The following is a 17,762-nucleotide window of genomic DNA, read 5'->3' as shown; positions in this document are numbered from 1 at the left end:
AAATGTCTTAGTCTGAACTTAAGAATATGCTCATATTGTCTTGCAGGCCTTGAAAGCTGATTTAGTACCCTATCTCTTAAAATTGCTTGAAGGTGTTGGCCTTGAGAATCTGGAAAGCCCTTCAGCTACAAAAGCTCAAATTGTTAAAGCACTGAAATCAATGACTCGTAGTTTACTTTATGGAGAACAGGTAAAATCCCAAGCATGTCTTAAATTCATTTTAGAGCACACGGAATAAGAAGATTCATTGTAACTTTTATTTTGAAAATAGAAGTTCTTCTGAGTGGTGGAGTTATAAAAATTGATGATGTGGTAAAACCAAAAATGACACTAAGCTAATTTCCATAAGGGTAAATGAGCCCTCTCCAATTATCTTACCTATACAGCAAATATAATAAATTGTTCTCTATTTCCTCACTTTTGTAGGTGAATGAAATCCTGTCTCAATCTTCTATATGGAGTGCCTTCAAAGATCAGAAACATGACTTGTTCATATCTGAAACTCAGACAGCAGGATACCTCACAGGTTTGTTGTGTACATTTCCAGTGAGGGCTTGTTGACTGTCCTTCCTTGTTTTATTCATTATATTGTTTGTCTGTCCTTGAAAGATCGCTTAATTGACTAGTTGGTTTTCATGTTGTTAATGAAATTGCTACATAGTACAATGCAGGCTAAAGTAATGTTCCCATTCATTATTTCTTTTGACGGTTCACATTTGAACAGATGATTGTGAAAGCAATAACAAATACTTGGAAGGGTCTAAGAAATAAATGAAAAGGTGACTTCCTTTCGAATCTAGCTTTAATTCCTCAAAGGATTACAGGATTATGTTTCAAGCATCAGACAACAAAGCGTTCTCAAAATGTGATGAAGTTTATGCTTCACTTTTTGCTTCAAAGTGCTTTGCCGTCTGTACTTCCCTTGCTTCTGGTTTCTTTCTCCCTCAGGTATCTCCTCTCCTTCCCTTCTATCTGGTAGCAGTCCCCTTCATCTCAGAAGTGGGCTTTAGATCTCCTTTGGCAGGCAGCTTGCTAAACTTCTCTCTTGCACTCACTAAAGCAGGTAGATACCATTTTGCTCAGTGCATGTAGCCTCTGCGCCATCCCACAGATTATATGCTTACAAGATGCATGATGTACAATTGTAGCAAACATAGGGCTGTTTTAAATTGGTGCAAAAGGCTGTAGATGCTGCCATGCTTTTGGGGTCATTGATTTCAGGGTTCCAACTTACAGCTCTCTAAAAAAGAATTTTTATATTTATATATGTGTAAAAACCTATTTTCAGTTATGTCAAAGCATTATCTAAATCAGACATGTCAAACACAAGGCCCGGGGGCCAGATCCGGCCCGTGAAGTGGTTTCATGTGGCCCGCGAAGCCATCCTGCAAACAATGAGGGAACGGCCCCTGCTGCCTTGGCCCTGGCCCAGAGACCCTCCTTCTGCCAGAGACCCCCAGATCTGTCCCACTCCTGCCCAGGCCCCCATAGGCACCCTTGATGCCAACGATGTAGAGCTGGCCATGCCCACCCAGTAGGCCATATGCACTCTGGCCACGCCCACCCTGGCCATACCCACCCAGCCCCCCGAAGGCAACCACAATGCTGATGTGGCCCTCAATGAAATTGAGTTTGACACCCCTGATCTAAATAATGCTCGAAGATACATAGGGGAAGAATGGAAATCTGAACTCTGAGAGCAGACTGCTTATTATTAATGTAGCTAAAGGGATTTGAAAAACAAAAACTCTCGTGCTACAGATAAAACAAGTAATCTTAGTCTGGTCTGAACTGACCTAACAACATACTCAACATTGTGATTTTTTCCCCCCTTATGGAACAGGTCCTGGAGTTGCTGGCTATCTTACTGCAGGGAGGCCTTCATCTGTTATGCCCAATGTTCCACCTCCTGTAGATCACGAAGCTGGAGATATTGGCTAAAGGATATGAATGGCCTATACAAGGGACTCAAAGGCGAAGATTTATTGGCTTAAACCTTTAGAACAAATTTTGCCTGCCTTTCCCAGTTTCAAAACAGTGTTATTCCTTTTTCTATGAATATATTTTTTTTTTTTAGAAAATTTACAATTCTACTGCATTGTAACATAAAAGAGTACTTTGTGGATCAGCCTAAAAGAGTACACAAGATTTTTTTTCTTGCTGTACATAAGCACATTTATTTCTTTATATTTTTGTTTACAAGACTGTGAATCAAAACAATTTTCCTAGTATTTTGTATTATATGAACTAGCATGACTGAAGTTGAACTGCAGTCTCAAAGAATTGGCTAAATCATTTGATCCTCCCCAATTGCACTAGAAGTTTCTTTCTTCAATGCTTCAAGTTGGACTCGATCATCCTCTGAGAACTTGACTGGCTTGGTGTTGTTTGTCTACATCCCCAATCACTAGCATAAATAAGATCCTTGTGTGTTAACTGGCTTTACCAAATCAAAAAACTAAAATACAGCAAAATGATATTTAAAAATTACATGGTATATAAAAGCATTGTGTAATTGTGATATGTTCTATACATTATTCAGTATATAAAACTTTCTATATTGAATGTACATTATACAAATCATTCATATGTACATAAAATTTAAAAGAATAAAGGGAACTGAAAGCCTTGTTGAAACAAGCTTGTATTACTATTTCATTTCTTGGTAAACTAAAAAGAAAATCAAGAGACTTTTATAAATAAAATGGCGTGTTTTTATGTTAATACAGGCTCTAGTGGCATGAGGTAAAGGTAAAGGTTCCCCCGCACATGCGTGCTAGTCGTTTCTGACTCTAGGGCCAGTGCTCATCTCTTGTTTCAAAGCCGAAGAGCCAGCGCTTGTCCGAGGACATCTCCGTGGTCATGTGGCCGGCATGACTAGACGCCAGAGGTGCACGGAACGCTGTTACCTTTCCACCGTAGTGGTCCCTATTTTTCTACTTGCATTTTTACGTGCTTTCGAACTGCTAGGTTGGCAGAAGCTGGAACAAGTAACAGGCACTCACTCTGTTACGCGGCTCTCGGGATTCGACCCGCCAAACTGCCAACCTTCTGATCGACAAGCTCAGCGTCTTAACCCACTGAATTATTCAATTATTTTCAGAATTCTAGCTAGACATCACAAGAACTGTGAGCAATAGATAAAAGACAAAAACATATTTCTACAAAACATACGGAATGGGAATTGTAGGGGGGAAATTAATCAGAATTTTTCTTCACTACACAGTTATATGCTAGCAGATGGTCAGCACTGTTTCTGCTATTTGTAGAAGTGCCAGGTAATCCTTTTGTAAAACTGACAACAAAGAAGGCCATGGGTTGCAATGTGAAATTAGAAAGATAAAGTGTCAGTTTTGCTGTGATTTCCATTTTATAAAGGCTGCTATAAATTTGCCACTTGTTTCTTTTTTCAGTCTCCGTAAAAAGGATTGGAATTACTTATTGCACATTATCTTAAGAAATACAATAACTGGTATTTAACTGCTAAAACCTTTAATCAAAAAACGGCTCAAAATACCTACATATGTTTTCTCTAATGGAGAAAATCAGACAACCCAAGAAAATAACTTTTATTTGAATGATTTCTGAAAACTTTATAATAAGTATATAATTACAAGTTATAATTGTTCATTAACTAGCAGACTAGGGAGGGTCAAATCAGCTAGAAGAAAATGGAGTACAAAATAAGAAAACTCCAGAATTTTTTTTTAAACAACCTGCTATAAATGCAAAATGCTACTACTATGCTATTTAATTTAAATAGATAAATTAGCCGTGATCTTCTTCACTGTCGCATTTGTTCAAGAGTACCTGAGTTAAATAGTTGTTGTTGCCATCAAGATACCCACACTTTCTAGAACTAAAAGATTTTTTTCTCAGGAGTGTTCTTGGTTCACTGAATTATTTATTTGATAAATTTAAAATCACTCGACTCAGTCATTAAAATAATATTTTTATTGTCCAAAGCAGATTACAAAAAAAGTTGGATATGTTAATTTATTTGTTGTTGCCCATTTCCAAAGATTTAGATTTAGCATAGCTTAAAAAAAAAGAAGAAATAACTTCACCAGAGATAAAATGAATGGAAATCTTAGTAACATAGTATAGGAAAGGAAAGTATTACAGAGGGTAGTGAGCACAGCACAAGACATTGTGGGCTGTTCCCTGACACCACTGGATGACATCGCCAGGGCTCGTTGCCTTGGAAGAGTGAGGAAGATTCTCAGGGATGACTCACACCCTGGACGGTATCTCTTTACTCTCCTACCATCCGGTAGGAGATATAGGAATATAGCCAGCCGTACCAACAGGCTGAAAAATAGCTTTTATCCGTGGGCTGTTAGGCTTTTAAATGGGACATAATCTTATGCAGAATTGACTTGGGAGGCCGGTGTGTGGTGTAGTTGGTTCACATGGTGTGGTAGGATGGAGGGTTTGTTGTCACTGTGTGTTGGGGGGAGAGAGCACGGGGGGGGGGGAGGCTCAGCTAATCTCAATGTACACATGTACTTTGACAATAAAGTATTATTATTATAATTGTTGTTGTTGTAAGTATGTAAGTATAATATAGTATACTTTCATTTTCATTATCCCCAACAGCAAACAGCAGGGCTGATGAATTCTGTGGGATGGTTTGGCAACACTTGTGCTCTTATTCTAGTTTTGCAATTAAATGAGTCAAATTTTCTGCAGAAATAAAGACAAATTACTAAAATTTAATCAAAGTTTTGCTTTTGTTTTTGGGATGTTCTCTTTAAGGCATCGTGCTTAATTTTTTAAAAAAATGACGTTTGGAGAAAGGTTATGACTTCTCATTGCCATCACAAAGTAAAATAATTGTTACAGATGTGCATTCAGTTGCCTGGCTTGGTCAAGCAGTTCCAGTTTTGCAATTGCTGAGAGATGAACTTCATCAGGCCCATCTGCCACACGCAAAGTCCGAATATAGGCAAACCTGTAAAAACATTAAGATTGTGCCAATTCAACAATACAGAACAGAGCTTGGTAGCTGCTATTTTAGTACTCTTTCTAATTATATATTAGAGCCTTGGTGGAGCAGTGGGCTAATGCCTCCTGAAGTAACACCAGCTGCCTGCAATTAGTGCAGGTTCGCATCCCACCAGGCTCAAGGTTGACTCAGCCTTCCATCCTTCCGAGGTAGGTAAAATGAGGACCCAGATTGTTGGGGGCAATTAAGCTGACTTTGTAATAATGCCGCTTGGGGGGGGGGGTGTGAAAGCCCTAATAAGCAGGCATATACATAGAATGAAGGCTACTGCTAAGCTTGTAAGCCGCCCTGAGTCTTCGGAGAAGGGCGGGATATAAATGGAATTAAAATAAAAAAAATAAAATAAAATATATTGGAATATTCAATGACTGCTTTACGTAATATAGGCAAAAACAGCCAAAATTTAGCTAAGTCTATAGTTTTAATAGTGTTAATTAAACTTTTAACAAGACAGTGTATGTAGAATCACATCTTTTTGGCCCAAACGAATGACTGAGTGGGATGACAAATCTTTTGAACTAAAAACTTAAGAAATAGTAACATGCATGCCTACATACAGTTACCATGCCTTAAAATTAACATTTCTGTTGTGATTTGAAATTTAATTTAGCTTAAAGCACAATAAAGATAAACTTATTTAAATAAACTATCCTCAGATCAAAATATTTTCAATTATGCTTGGCCACTGCCTTGATTTGCCAAAACAGAAGATTTAAGAATTTAGTAGCCATTACATATGATTGTTGGGAGAGTTCTAGCAGGGCTGAGTTGGTGCTAGTATTTTCCACTTACATTTGAGCCAATGGGAAGTCATCTGAGAATCCAGCAGCACCACAAACCTGAATAGCACAATCTATCACCTTAAGGACTGTTCGGGGTACCATCACTTTGATCATAGCAATCTGTGAAGTGAGTTAAATTAGTATAGGAATAAAGTCATTCGTAGCAAGCTGAATTTTGAATCTAAGGAGGTAAAAAAGTTGGATTTTTAACTGTTTCTAAGCCTGAGAGATTCTGAGTGGGACATAACAAATGGGAACAGGGCATTGTTAATATGGGCATCAATCCTACCTTAAGACTTTTGTTAATAAAACTCCCTACTTATGACCCTGTGATCCCTTAGTTCATTGCTTTCTTAAATCAACACAAATAATTGCATAGTAGAGGACAACCACAAGAATGGGATAATCTTATCAAACATGGTCCAAACAAGACAGAGTTACGCTTCATTTAGCCACAAAGTACATAAAGTCTTGGGCACTATTTATAATATGGATTTAATAGTATAATAGAATTTAACCAAGTTTACCAATAAAAGGTATAATTCCTTGAAAGTCTACATTGAGAGGTAGATAATGAGCTATGTATTCAATTATCAATTGATTAATTGTTGACATCAGTTCACATCATTTGTAAATTTAAGGCCATTGATTTAAATCACGGGTGTCAAACTCCACATCGCGCAATGTGTCATGACATATTGCAACTCTTTTTGCATTGCCGGCAATGGGGTGGGTGTGACCGGTATGATGAAACTGGCCCGTGGGCCGGCACTTTGACACCCCTGATTTAAATTAACAAACCACGTACAGACCAAATTAAGAATGTAGTCTATTATGTTTCTCAAATATATGCAAATGTTGACGAAAGCCACCATTTTCTTTCATTCTCAGCAAAAACATTTTCATTAGTTTAATTCAATACCTGATAGTTTGTCCTTCTTGCCCCATCCCCTATACCAGGGGTGTCAAACTCGCAACGTGTCGTGACGTATTGCCACTTTTTTTCCATTGCTGGCAATGGGGTGGGTGCAGATTCTGCATGACACATCTGGCCCCTGGGCCAGAAGTTTGACACCCCTGCCCTATACAAAATTACCTCTTTCCTGGCTGCTTTATTGCCCATGGCATCTATTTTATTGGCTGCTTTCAGTATAAGCAGCCTTGCCTGTTCAATGGCAATGCGGCACTCAGCAATCCAGTGAGCAACAACTTCCTGTAGGAAAAGGCAAAAAGCAAATTAGAAAATGCAGTTTAAGTACAAAACTACACACTGTTCAGATTTACAAAAGTGGTCTTACTTTGCTACCCTATACCTCTTCTTATCAACTTCATGTCCATCTTCAAGTTGCAAAAAGTTTTTATATACAAGACTATAGAATTAGGTTGTGAACTCACATGATGATAGAGTTTCTTTCCAAATGTGACCCTCTGGGCTGATCGTTCACACAGGATCCGGAGAGCAGTTTCACCTGCTCCAATGGATCTCATACAGTGGTGAATACGGCCCGGTCCAAGTCGTCCTTGAGCTATTTCAAATCCTCTTCCCTCTCCTGTGTTACAAAAAGAAAAGGGCCTTTTCTTGTTTTCCCTTTGTGTGAAATAATTTGCTACCTTGGAATGCAAAAGTTCTAATTGATAACAATTTTCTAGGAACAGAAAAGTATGGACACTTCTCTTGACAAGGTTTTTCAGAAGTGGTCGCCATTGCTTTCTTCCTAGGACAGAAGAGAGTGACTGGCTCAAGATCAACCAGCTGTCTTTGTGCCTAAGGTGGATTAGAACTCCTGGTCTCCCAGTTTATAGCCTGATTTCTTAACCACTACCCTGAATTGGCCCGCCCCATGTATCGTGCAATTGGGTAAAGTTCAAAAAGGCATAGCAAAGTTGGTTCCTCCCAGCAAAAGTAATTCAGGTTTCTTGACGATCCAGTAACCATCAGAAGAAGAGGAAATTCAAGACTCACCCAATATCAGATGGGTGGCAGGGACTCGAACATCATTAAAATGTATTTCAAAATGTCCACCATTAAAATAATCTATAAAATAATGAAGACAATCAAGTATCAGTTGAGAAAGACTGCCAACAGTGCTATTTAGAAAAAAGATCTAATACAATAACTAAGAGTTAAAGTCATTCTCTCTTTGGAGAACTGAAACAGAAATAATAGAGAGCCCATCAAATGCATGCAGCATTTGAGAAATGTAGTATTTCTGCACGGTTTAAAGTCAACCAGCCTACCTACCTGAAATCAGTACATGCAACACTTCTTAAAAAGCATATTTGTTTACACCATCATGGCTGCCATCTTTCCTTTTTTTTAAGATCATCTTGTTAATAGCCATGTTCTCTCTCTTCAAACTCCGCGTAAAGTTAAAAAATCCACTGCATTAACCTTACAACAGACTTCCTTCAGAACTTCAGGAAACCCACTGCATCCTATATATTTTTGCTCATTGCAGCTCAGCTTTATTTTTCCAATATAGATGGTACAAATACAATTCCATGCATACATAGAGGCCTTTATATCCCCCCACCCAGGCCCATTTTCTTCCTACAGCTCAGAAATCTGACAAATATTCAGACTCAACTTTAAGCACTCAAAGTACAAGTGACTGACAACTCCACTTACCAAAGTACCCAAAGACTGAAAGAGGCCTTATAAGTTTCACTCCAGGTGTATCCATTGGTACAATAATCATACTATGCTGTTTATATCTAATTGAAAAAATAATAATAAGTGATACTGAATACTGAATATGACAGTAACATAAGACATTCTGGAGCAATATTAATTTCTAAACATTTATTATTACTTTTCCTACATGCATAGATAGTTGTGGTCCTTGGTGCTCTCTGAGCTTGCTTGTTTTCTTGCAGATATTTCATTACCCAGACTAGGTAACATTATCAGTGCTCAGTATAAACTGGCAGCAAACTGCACTCCTTACTAGCACTGATAACGTTACCTATTTTAGGTATTGAAAGGTCTGCAAGAAAACAAGCAAGCTCAGAGAGCACCAAGGACCCTTCATGTCAGCCTTGAGCTACAAATATTCTCCTTTAATAGAGCAGCAACCTAGAAGTTATTGACAGTATCTTAGTGGCTGGGTAAGAGTGTTGTAGAAAATTGCTCGACAGTATATTATACAAAAAATGAGTGTTGTTTTCTTTTTCCATACTTATTTCAAATACAAATAGACCATTTCTTCTTACCTGGATGCAGAAGTATCTTTATCTTTGCCCATTACAATAGCAAACTTGCAGTTGGGATTTCCAGCTCCTGAAAAATGAACACAAAAATAATTTCTTGGTTGAAAGCTTTATCATTGGGTTAAGAATCTACTTTTCAGAGAAAGAAATACAGTGACATTCATCAATTGATCTTACTTTCTAGTAAATATGCAACTTTTGATTTAAGAGCATCATTTAAAGAGAACATTCCTCGTGTGAAAACCTGGAGAACCACTTCCAAATATGACAAATACTACTAGCCAAATACTACTGGCTTTATGATAGTATAAGATCTTGTTTGCACTAAGGCAGAAATCCAGAAGATTTAGCTGATCATCCCTGATCCACAAACAGCCGACGTTACTAGCTTTTCTAATGGTTTTGGACTGTGTCATTAATATAGATGAAGCAAAATATACACTAAAAAGACAAATTTGAGTAATACTTTTTTGTGTACATTCAGTCGGCAGCTAGCTTTCTTGAGTATAAACTTGCAATCAATCAAGTTGGCTGTGAGAATATACAAAATAGACACCTACATTCAAAGTGTTCATTCTATAGCAAGGCTAGGTAGTTGCAGTCCTATATCTGTACCTGGTTTCAGGCCAAACCCTATGCATATCTGGATCTAATTTCAGGAAGTTTTCCATTTGGAGCAATAATAAGAACGATTCACCCCTTTCCTTATAGAAGAAAGAGAAAGAAAGAAAACTAAAGACAGTAGAGGAAAGGGGGGTTGTTGGAAGAAAAAATGGAATGAGTCATGTTACTCCATTCATCAATGCTTCATTTCCATCAGACATTGGAACAAGACTCACACCAATATTATTCCTGTTAAATTCAGTGGGTAAAAGTTGCCCACTCCAGCCCTACAGATTGCCAAGCTTTCCTTTTTTTCAAAGAATATTTGCCTGTCCATTTTAAATCTGAATTACCTCCTGGCTCCAATGCAGCAACTGATTTCCAGCACAATTATTATTAAAATGAAGAGTGCAAAGATATTTGTGCATGAGAAGCAGAATGAATTGGAAGGAAAACAAAATCAAAGTCAGAAAACAAAAACTAACATTCCAGAGGCAGGAATCAAAACTTCAACTCCGGCTGCTAAAAGAAATGCTTTAATTATTAAATTGATTATTATTAGTTATTAAATTAAAATGTAATTCCTAACTAAGATTACAAGTACTTGGAAGAAAGAAAAATATTTCCTACTGGTCATTTTGGCAGAGATTAGCAAACTTCTCACCTTAACAATGAGAGATAGATAGATAGATAGATGATAGATAGATAGATAGATAGATAGATAGATAGATAGATAGATAGATAGATAGATAGATAGATAATAGATAGATAGACAGACATAAACAAACAAAGATTTCTTTAGTTGAATTAAACTATTTTCTGGACCAGATGGCATCCTGGGATTGCATCCTAAAATATGATTGGTGGGATCAGAATAAAATTAAAATACGATTTTATTCCTTTAAATTAGCATTAAATTTAGTTAAGATTTTTATTTTCTAGTCATATATTTCATAGGGCTATATTAAAATTTAAATTAGGCAATCACTTCTGAACAATTGGGAAATAGATAATAATAGGGAGCTTTGAACCTTGGGAACAAGCTTTAATTGTAAATATTAATTATATAGAAATTTCCCATACATATACATTAGATCTCCCACAATCTTTTGGATCTAAGACTGGAGAGGTGCCAGTCTTGGAGCAGAAGCAGAGGCATACTGACAGCCAGGATAGAGAGGAGCAACAAAAAGCTCTGCAACTTACGAGGAAAAATATCGAACCTCACAATAACTGTGTTTATATGGGAAGCATAGTGATATCGACCCAGCTCCAACATCAAGTTGACATCTGGCATTTCTACCACCTAGCCAATCAACCAAGCCAGACCACTTTGCCCCTGGGAATCCCATACAGAGGCTGACCTGGAATGTGGCCGGCTGGAAAGGAATGGTTGACAGTGGACTAATGAATTTCCTGTCTAGATTTGATGTAATAGCTTTTCAGGAAACCTGGTTAACCAAAATGGATGAACCAGAACAACTGCCAGGCTTCCAGGGATGGACTTCCCCAGCCCAAAAAACAAAGGGAGATCCTCTGGCATTCTTATAAAGCAAGAATTGCAATGGCAGGGGGAGAAACTATACAACGAAGACAAGTATTCATATTTTCTAGCTGTTAAATTTGGATATAAAGAGTTCGAGTTAATACTAGTAAATGGGTATCACTCTCCAAACACATCCTGGTATTATAACTCCGAATACTGGATGGGTCTGGAAGTTATTCTAGACGATATATATATATATTGTACCCTCAGTCCATAGTGATTCTACTAAGGTAAAGCTAAAGGTAAAGCTTCCCCCGCACATGCGTGCTAGTCGTTTCCGACTCTAGGGGCCGGTGCTCATCTCCGTTTCAAAGCCGAAGAGCCAGCGCTTGTCCGAGGACATCTCCGTGGTCATGTGGCCGGCATGACTAGATGCCAAAGGCGCACGGAACGCTGTTACCTTCCCACCGTAGTGGTCCCTAGTTTTCTACTTGCATTTTTACGTGCTTTCGAACTGCTAGGTTGGCAGAAGCTGGGACGAGTAACAGGCGCTCACTCTGCTACGCGGCACTCGGGATTCGACCCGCCAAACTGCCGACCTTCTGATTGACAAGCTCAGCGTCCTAACCCACTGAGCCACCGCGTCCCACAGTGATTCTACTAGGAGATTTTAATGCTAGGTTGGGTCCCTCTTTGTATAAGTTAGCCCAGAAGAAGGGAGTCCCAGGGGAGTTTTTTGATAACCATCCTCAGTGGCTCTTGAGAGACTGCAAAAGTAACACTGCTGGCCTGCTCTTAGTCACCTTAATTTTTAAGGTTAATCTCCAAATTCTGGGAGGTAAGGATAAGAATTATACCTATCCTTACACATACCACTCAGCTCATTCAAGTAGTGTACTGGATCATTTTTGTGTGACTAGAGACAAAGCCAACCTCTTCTCGGAGGTCACATACACTTTAATGACAATAGTGATCATCAGCCTGTAAGTGCGATATTGTGAGGCTGCTCAGAGTTGAGACCATATAAAATGGCTGACAGATGGCTCAGCAAAAGGGTAGGGGTGACCCAAAACAAAAGGATAACTTTGGCCAAAGTTGACACTAAGGCAATATCAGACTGCCTTAAAGCAGAGAATGCTACGACTGGATGACAATCCAGTCATCTACTACTGACTGGGTGTCGGTCTTTAACGCATTCTCTAATCTCTGTAACTCCCTGAAGAAACACCTAACAACTAAACCTGCTACAAAAAGAGCCCGAGTGGGTAGACCCCGTTGGTTTGATCCTGAATGCCAGCGCCTGAAAAAGAGTTTGCTGCTTTTATAGATCTTACAGCAGCATTTGATACTGTAAACAGAAAAACTATGGAGTAATTTTACATCTCTTAAAATTGAACCTAGAATACTATTTTTGATTAAAGCCCTTTACACTAGTACCTGTTTGAAGATGCGGTATGGGGTTAATGGCGCCCCGACTAACAGGATTCACACAAAGGGGTAAGACAAGGGTATATCCTAGCCCCATTATTATTTAATCTATACATTAATGACTGTCAGGGTTAATGAAGGATCCCATGGTACATATGCCGATGATCCTAAATGCATACTGTAATAGCTTGCTCTCTGCCGGTGATATGATCCTATTATCGTATTTACAAGTAGGATTGCATAGGCTATTAAGAAGGTTTAACTCCTATTGCCAGGACAACTCCCTAACCATCAGTAAAACTAAATAAAAAATCATGGTGTTTGGAAAACATCATGAGAGACATAGATGGCAATTAGAGGTGAACCAATTGAACAGGTTAATGCCTTTGTATACTTAGGCATAACGTTTTCCAAGATTGGATCTTGGGCTTCCCATCATCAATGGAGCACACCTAGAGCAAAGGCTCATTTGAATCTACTGCTTAAATTAAAGAATCATAGTTATCGAGGGTCCCTTGTTCCATTAATCAGAGTATATAATGCTAAGGTTACTCCTATGCTTTTGTATGGAGCAGAGGTTTGGGGTATACACCCAATTACAACACTAGAACAAACACAATCCCAGCACCTGAGATGTATGTTGGGCAGAGATCCAAGAACATCTGCTGCAGCAGTTAGAGCTGAACTGGGAATTCATACAATTCATGCTCTATCCAAAATTAGTACATATAATTACTGGCATAAAATTAATGAAATGGAGAGTGATAGACTCCCCAAGTTATGCCTACTAGAGCAGATAAAATTACAATCACAAACGTCCTGGTTCACTAAACTGACAAATTTTGTAAGAAGCTGTGGCCTTCCTGTCTCTAAAAACAGAGCTGCCTGAAGAATTAAGGATATTGAAGCACAAAACGACATAGCCATCTTTAGTAAGGTGGGTAACTTGAAATGGCTGGGCAAATACAAACACACTTTTCAAGCAGCTATTTGAAGTTACAACTGCCAAAACATCTTAGGGAAATATTCATGCAAGCGAGATTTGAACAGCTTGACACAATGGACAGATATGGGAGATTCCACTCTATACCCTATAATGAACATCTCTGCATCTCCAGAGCGGCAGAAGTCAAGGACCTGGCTCACATCCTATTTCACTACTGCCTGTATAAGAGGGTGAGAGACAGGTACCTTGGCCTATACACTAAATGAATGACCCATTGGGACCCCCATATCAAAATAACTTACCTTATGTGCAACCAGAATTTGAAAATTACATTTAACACAGCATAATACCTGAGCAAAATGGTTCAGCTGAGTTCAGCATATGTGAGACTGATTGGGGTAGATTGTAAGGGTGATAGTGAAATATAATTTTATCATATTTTATCTGTCTACATCTTAAATTGACGTATTTGATTCTAATTTCATTTTAAAAATGTATTTTATCCCAATTTCATTTCAAATTGTATTTTATTTCTATTTTATCCTAAATTATATTTCAACTAATTCCATTCTAAATTGTTTTTATTGCATTTTTAGTATAACGTGTGTTTGGAACTCTGCACCTTGATATAGCCCACAGGCTAATCAATAAAGATTATTGTTAATTTTCAAAAATATATCACAGTAATATAGAATTGGTATTCTTGAGATATTTTTTAAAGAATAACGATCCTATGTTAAAGAATTTCAGAATATATTAAAATTCTAATGAAGAACAAGGAAGCATTAATGAAGAACAAGTAAGTGTATCATTATGTGGATCTTTTTAATTTACTCAAAGTTCCTACATAAAGATACCTGAAGTCATAGTACAACACTATGTATTCAGGAGTTTCAATCAATTTAATGTGGATTGTTCTCACAGGTCCACCACACTGATGGCTTGTTAACATCAGAGAATGATATTCTAATATCCACCTGGTAAATTTGGATAGGAATATATTTTCTCAAATTTCCCCTAATAATACAGTATATCATTAGCACCGGAATACTACTCAATGCTTTGCTGTTGTGGTTATTTACAAAAGCAGCTCTCAATACTTCTGTAATTTCATTACCTTAAGAAAAAGGTATTATTACACATATGGGGCACTTGAGGCACAAATGCTCTGCCGCCATTTATAGAACACCATGTGGTGAAGTGGATGAAAGATCTGGACCCACGGAATGATAAGGAAGAGGGAGGGGGGGTAGATGTTGACTATGTTCCTATAGGAGCAGAGTTCATTCCTAATAAAATAAAATAATAAAATAGTCAATTAATGAATTAGTATGAGCCATGGTGGCGCAGTGGTCAGAATGCAGTACTGCAGGCTGCTTCTGCTGACTGCCAGCTGCCAGCAGTTCGAATCTCACCGGCTCAAGGTTGACTTAGCTTTCTATCCTTCTGAGGTTGGTAAAATGAGGACCCAGATTGTTGAGGGCAACAGGCTGACTCTATAAACTGCTTAGAGAGAGTTGTAAGGCACTGTGAAGTGGTATATGTCTTATTGATATTGATATTGCTATTATGTAAGTGTTCAAATACATGTAAAACAAAGCAAGAGAAACCAGTCCATTTAATGAGTGGAGTGTGTTAATACAAAAACTCACTACTGTAATCCCACGTTCTAGGAAACAGTTTTACTTACCACTGCTCCACCACTTCTTGCCATTGATGATGTAGCTGTCTCCATCTCTATGAATGTCACACTTCATATTGGTGGCATCACTTGATGCAACATCAGGTTCTAGACCAAACATCAGAATTTATCACAACTGAAGCCCAGCAAACAGAAAACATTGTGCAGATTTTTCTAGACATCAATAAGGGTTGCTAGGCAATGATACCAAAGACGAACTTCCAGCGAAGGGTTTTTTCCCCCCCTTTCTTATTATCCTCTTTAAATGAGTAAGAGAATGCGTGAGTGAGTGTTGAGATTTGTCTACCACCATTTTATCTACCATTCATTGGACTCCAGATAATTACAAAGCTTGTCTATAAATTACAATACAAATTCAATATCATTATGAATTAAAATATCAATTCCACACCTGTAATCTGGTACTACTGGTGGTCCTTCACTTATAATAATTGGGCCCAGAATCTCAATAGCTGAGCAAAGCCATCACATGTGATTAGCAAATGCTAGTATTTTCCCCTCTGGAGCCCTTAAAAGCCTTCCAGAAGGAAGGAGAAAGTCCTAGGCAAGGCCAGCATTCTGTAAAGCTCAGAATACCAGCCTTTGCTACATTTTTGCCAGATATGAGCTTTGTTCTTCCAGCATGCAAGAGGATTTCCATTGGGGGAGCAGACCTCAGATCCAACATCCCCTCCTCTCACACCTTCTTGCTGGCTTCCCTATTGACTATCTATGGAAGTCAGCTGAGGAGATAGTTTTTGCATAGTTTCAACATTTTAGTGTTTTAAATTTTAATTGCTTTTCGATTCATCCTTTTATGTTATGTAAGTTGCCCAGGATTGCCCTATCACTGTGGTGGTGAACCTATGGCATGCGTGCCACAGGCGGCATGCACAGCTGACCCTGTGGGCACATGCACCATCGCCCCAGAAGGGGTGGGGCCAGGGCCAGGCTGCTCCCCTCTGCCTCTCCACATGCGCCTGCGCTCTCTCTCTCTCTCTGCACTGAGTCGGAGTACTGCAAGAGCTGGGTGGATCTGGGCTGGATGGTGAAGTCCAGATAAGCCTAAAGACTGATTTCGCACACACCCCCACTCCACGGCCGACCCGGTCAGCAGTGGATCGGGCCTCTGGATTCGAGCTCCGGAAGTTGGAAAAGGCCTCTGCCAAGTGGCAGCAGGGCGATCTGTGTGGTGGGGAGGAAAAATGGCAGTGGCAGGGTGATCCATGCCGGGGCTGGTGCTCCTCGCTGCCAGGGCGATCCGTGGAGGGGTGAGTGCTCCTTGCCGCTTCTTCCCCTGCAAACATCAGGAGCGCCCACCCCACCTACCGCTGCCACCATCCCGCGCTCTCCAGTCCATCATCCGCCAGCCGGGTGCACTGAGCTTGGGTCTCGGGCGGATGGAGGCCAGAGGGGAGCGAGAATCGCGGCTGCCCAGCTCCTCTGCCTGAGGATGTGTGCAGGGAAAGGCGCTGCCTGGCTTGGTAAGCCGCAGTCCACCTGCAGAAGGAGCAGAAGGATGGAGGAGGGGGGATGGCTGGGGAACGGGTGCAGGGCTGCCTATGGAGGGAATCTGACCAGCCCCAGCCTGGAGGAGAGGGGAGGCCAAGGGCGCCTGAAGGGAGGCATCCCAGCATGCCCAGCTGGCTGGCTACGCGCTGGAGAGTGTGGGAGGGCAGCAGCCATCCCGGGACGAGTGGTAGATGGGGTGGGCACTCCCAATGTCCATGGGGAAAGAAGCTGCGAAGAGGCTCCACACGCAGTCCAGCCCAGTCCCGGCACGGAAAGCAAGGCAGCAGCCCTAAGTGCATCCCCGTGCACGAGCGCACTCCCACCCAGCCAGGCAAGCAGAGCCATGGCATCTGTGGCAGAAGAGCGCAGATGGGTAGCAGAAGGCACAAGGAGCCCCAATCCCAGCACAGCCCCTCTCCACTCTCCTCCTCCCCCCCTTGGAAGAGCTGTGGGGCTCAGGAGCCTCCCCCCATGTCCCCCTGCCTGCTAAGCAAGATGCCCTCCTGCCCACTGCCCCACCCGCCAGAGCAACATTGAGCTGGCCATGCCCACCCTGGCTATGCCCACCCAATCTGCCATGGCCACCATAGCCACGCCTACCCTGCACCCAGCAATACATAAGTGGATTTTGGGTTGCAGTTTGGGTCTCTAAAAGGTTCGCCACCACTGCCCTATCAGGAAGATGAGCAAAATAATAAATTAATTAAATTAAATTAAATTAAATTAAATTAAATTAAATTAAATTAAATTAAATTAAATTAAATTAAATTAAATTAAATTAAATTAAATTAAATTGCAAATGACAATCACATGATCGCAGGACACCTGGCAACCAGTTGTAAATGCAAATAGGTTGCCAAGAGCTAGAAATCTGGTCATGTGGACCATGGAGGGCAGCACTGATGTTTTATTTATTTATTTATTTATTTTAATTCCATTTATATCCCGCCCTTCTCCGAAGACTCAGGGCGGCTTACAAGCTTAGCAGTATGACGGCTGAAGTGCTTTATGAGTCATAAAGGATCAATTCCAAAGACATCATTATTCTGTACAGTCATTAAATGACAGGCAATAAGTTGAGGACTACCTGTATTGATTGCAGTTAA

At 39.9% G+C, this 17,762-nt stretch overlaps 2 protein-coding genes across 7 annotated transcripts in view; one reads left to right on the top strand and one right to left on the bottom strand.

Moving 5' to 3' along the window:
- DNAJC13 (DnaJ heat shock protein family (Hsp40) member C13) overlaps nt 1–2,074 on the top strand; it is an 82,949-nt gene extending 80,875 nt beyond the window's left edge. For 4 of the 5 annotated variants that reach the window (XM_081343187.1, XM_081343185.1, XM_081343186.1 and 1 more), the window contains 3 exons: nt 47–190; nt 427–526; nt 1,844–2,074. In XM_081343187.1, the coding sequence (XP_081199313.1) occupies nt 47–190; nt 427–526; nt 1,844–1,941 (342 nt within the window). In that variant the 3' untranslated portion in view covers nt 1,942–2,074. Of the gene's footprint in view, nt 1–46; nt 191–426; nt 527–948; nt 1,064–1,843 lie in introns of all 5 variants that reach the window. The other variant, XR_014028405.1, reaches the window with a different exon arrangement.
- Nucleotides 2,075–4,695: 2,621 nt separating this feature from the next.
- ACAD11 (acyl-CoA dehydrogenase family member 11) overlaps nt 4,696–17,762 on the bottom strand; it is a 40,879-nt gene continuing 27,812 nt past the window's right edge. For both annotated transcript variants that reach the window (XM_081345176.1, XM_081345177.1), the window contains 8 exons: nt 15,154–15,252; nt 9,004–9,070; nt 8,420–8,505; nt 7,754–7,825; nt 7,186–7,340; nt 6,887–7,003; nt 5,801–5,910; nt 4,696–4,954 (listed from right to left, as the gene is read on the bottom strand). In XM_081345176.1, coding sequence (XP_081201302.1) covers nt 4,840–4,954; nt 5,801–5,910; nt 6,887–7,003; nt 7,186–7,340; nt 7,754–7,825; nt 8,420–8,505; nt 9,004–9,070; nt 15,154–15,252 — 821 coding nt within the window. In that variant the 3' untranslated portion in view covers nt 4,696–4,839. The remainder of the gene's footprint in view (nt 4,955–5,800; nt 5,911–6,886; nt 7,004–7,185; nt 7,341–7,753; nt 7,826–8,419; nt 8,506–9,003; nt 9,071–15,153; nt 15,253–17,762) is intronic.

Source organism: Vipera berus (genome assembly GCF_964194415.1).
Source record: "Vipera berus genome assembly, chromosome: Z".
Taxonomy (NCBI): Eukaryota; Metazoa; Chordata; class Lepidosauria; order Squamata; family Viperidae; genus Vipera; species Vipera berus.
This window is presented reverse-complemented; position numbering and strand designations above follow the sequence as displayed.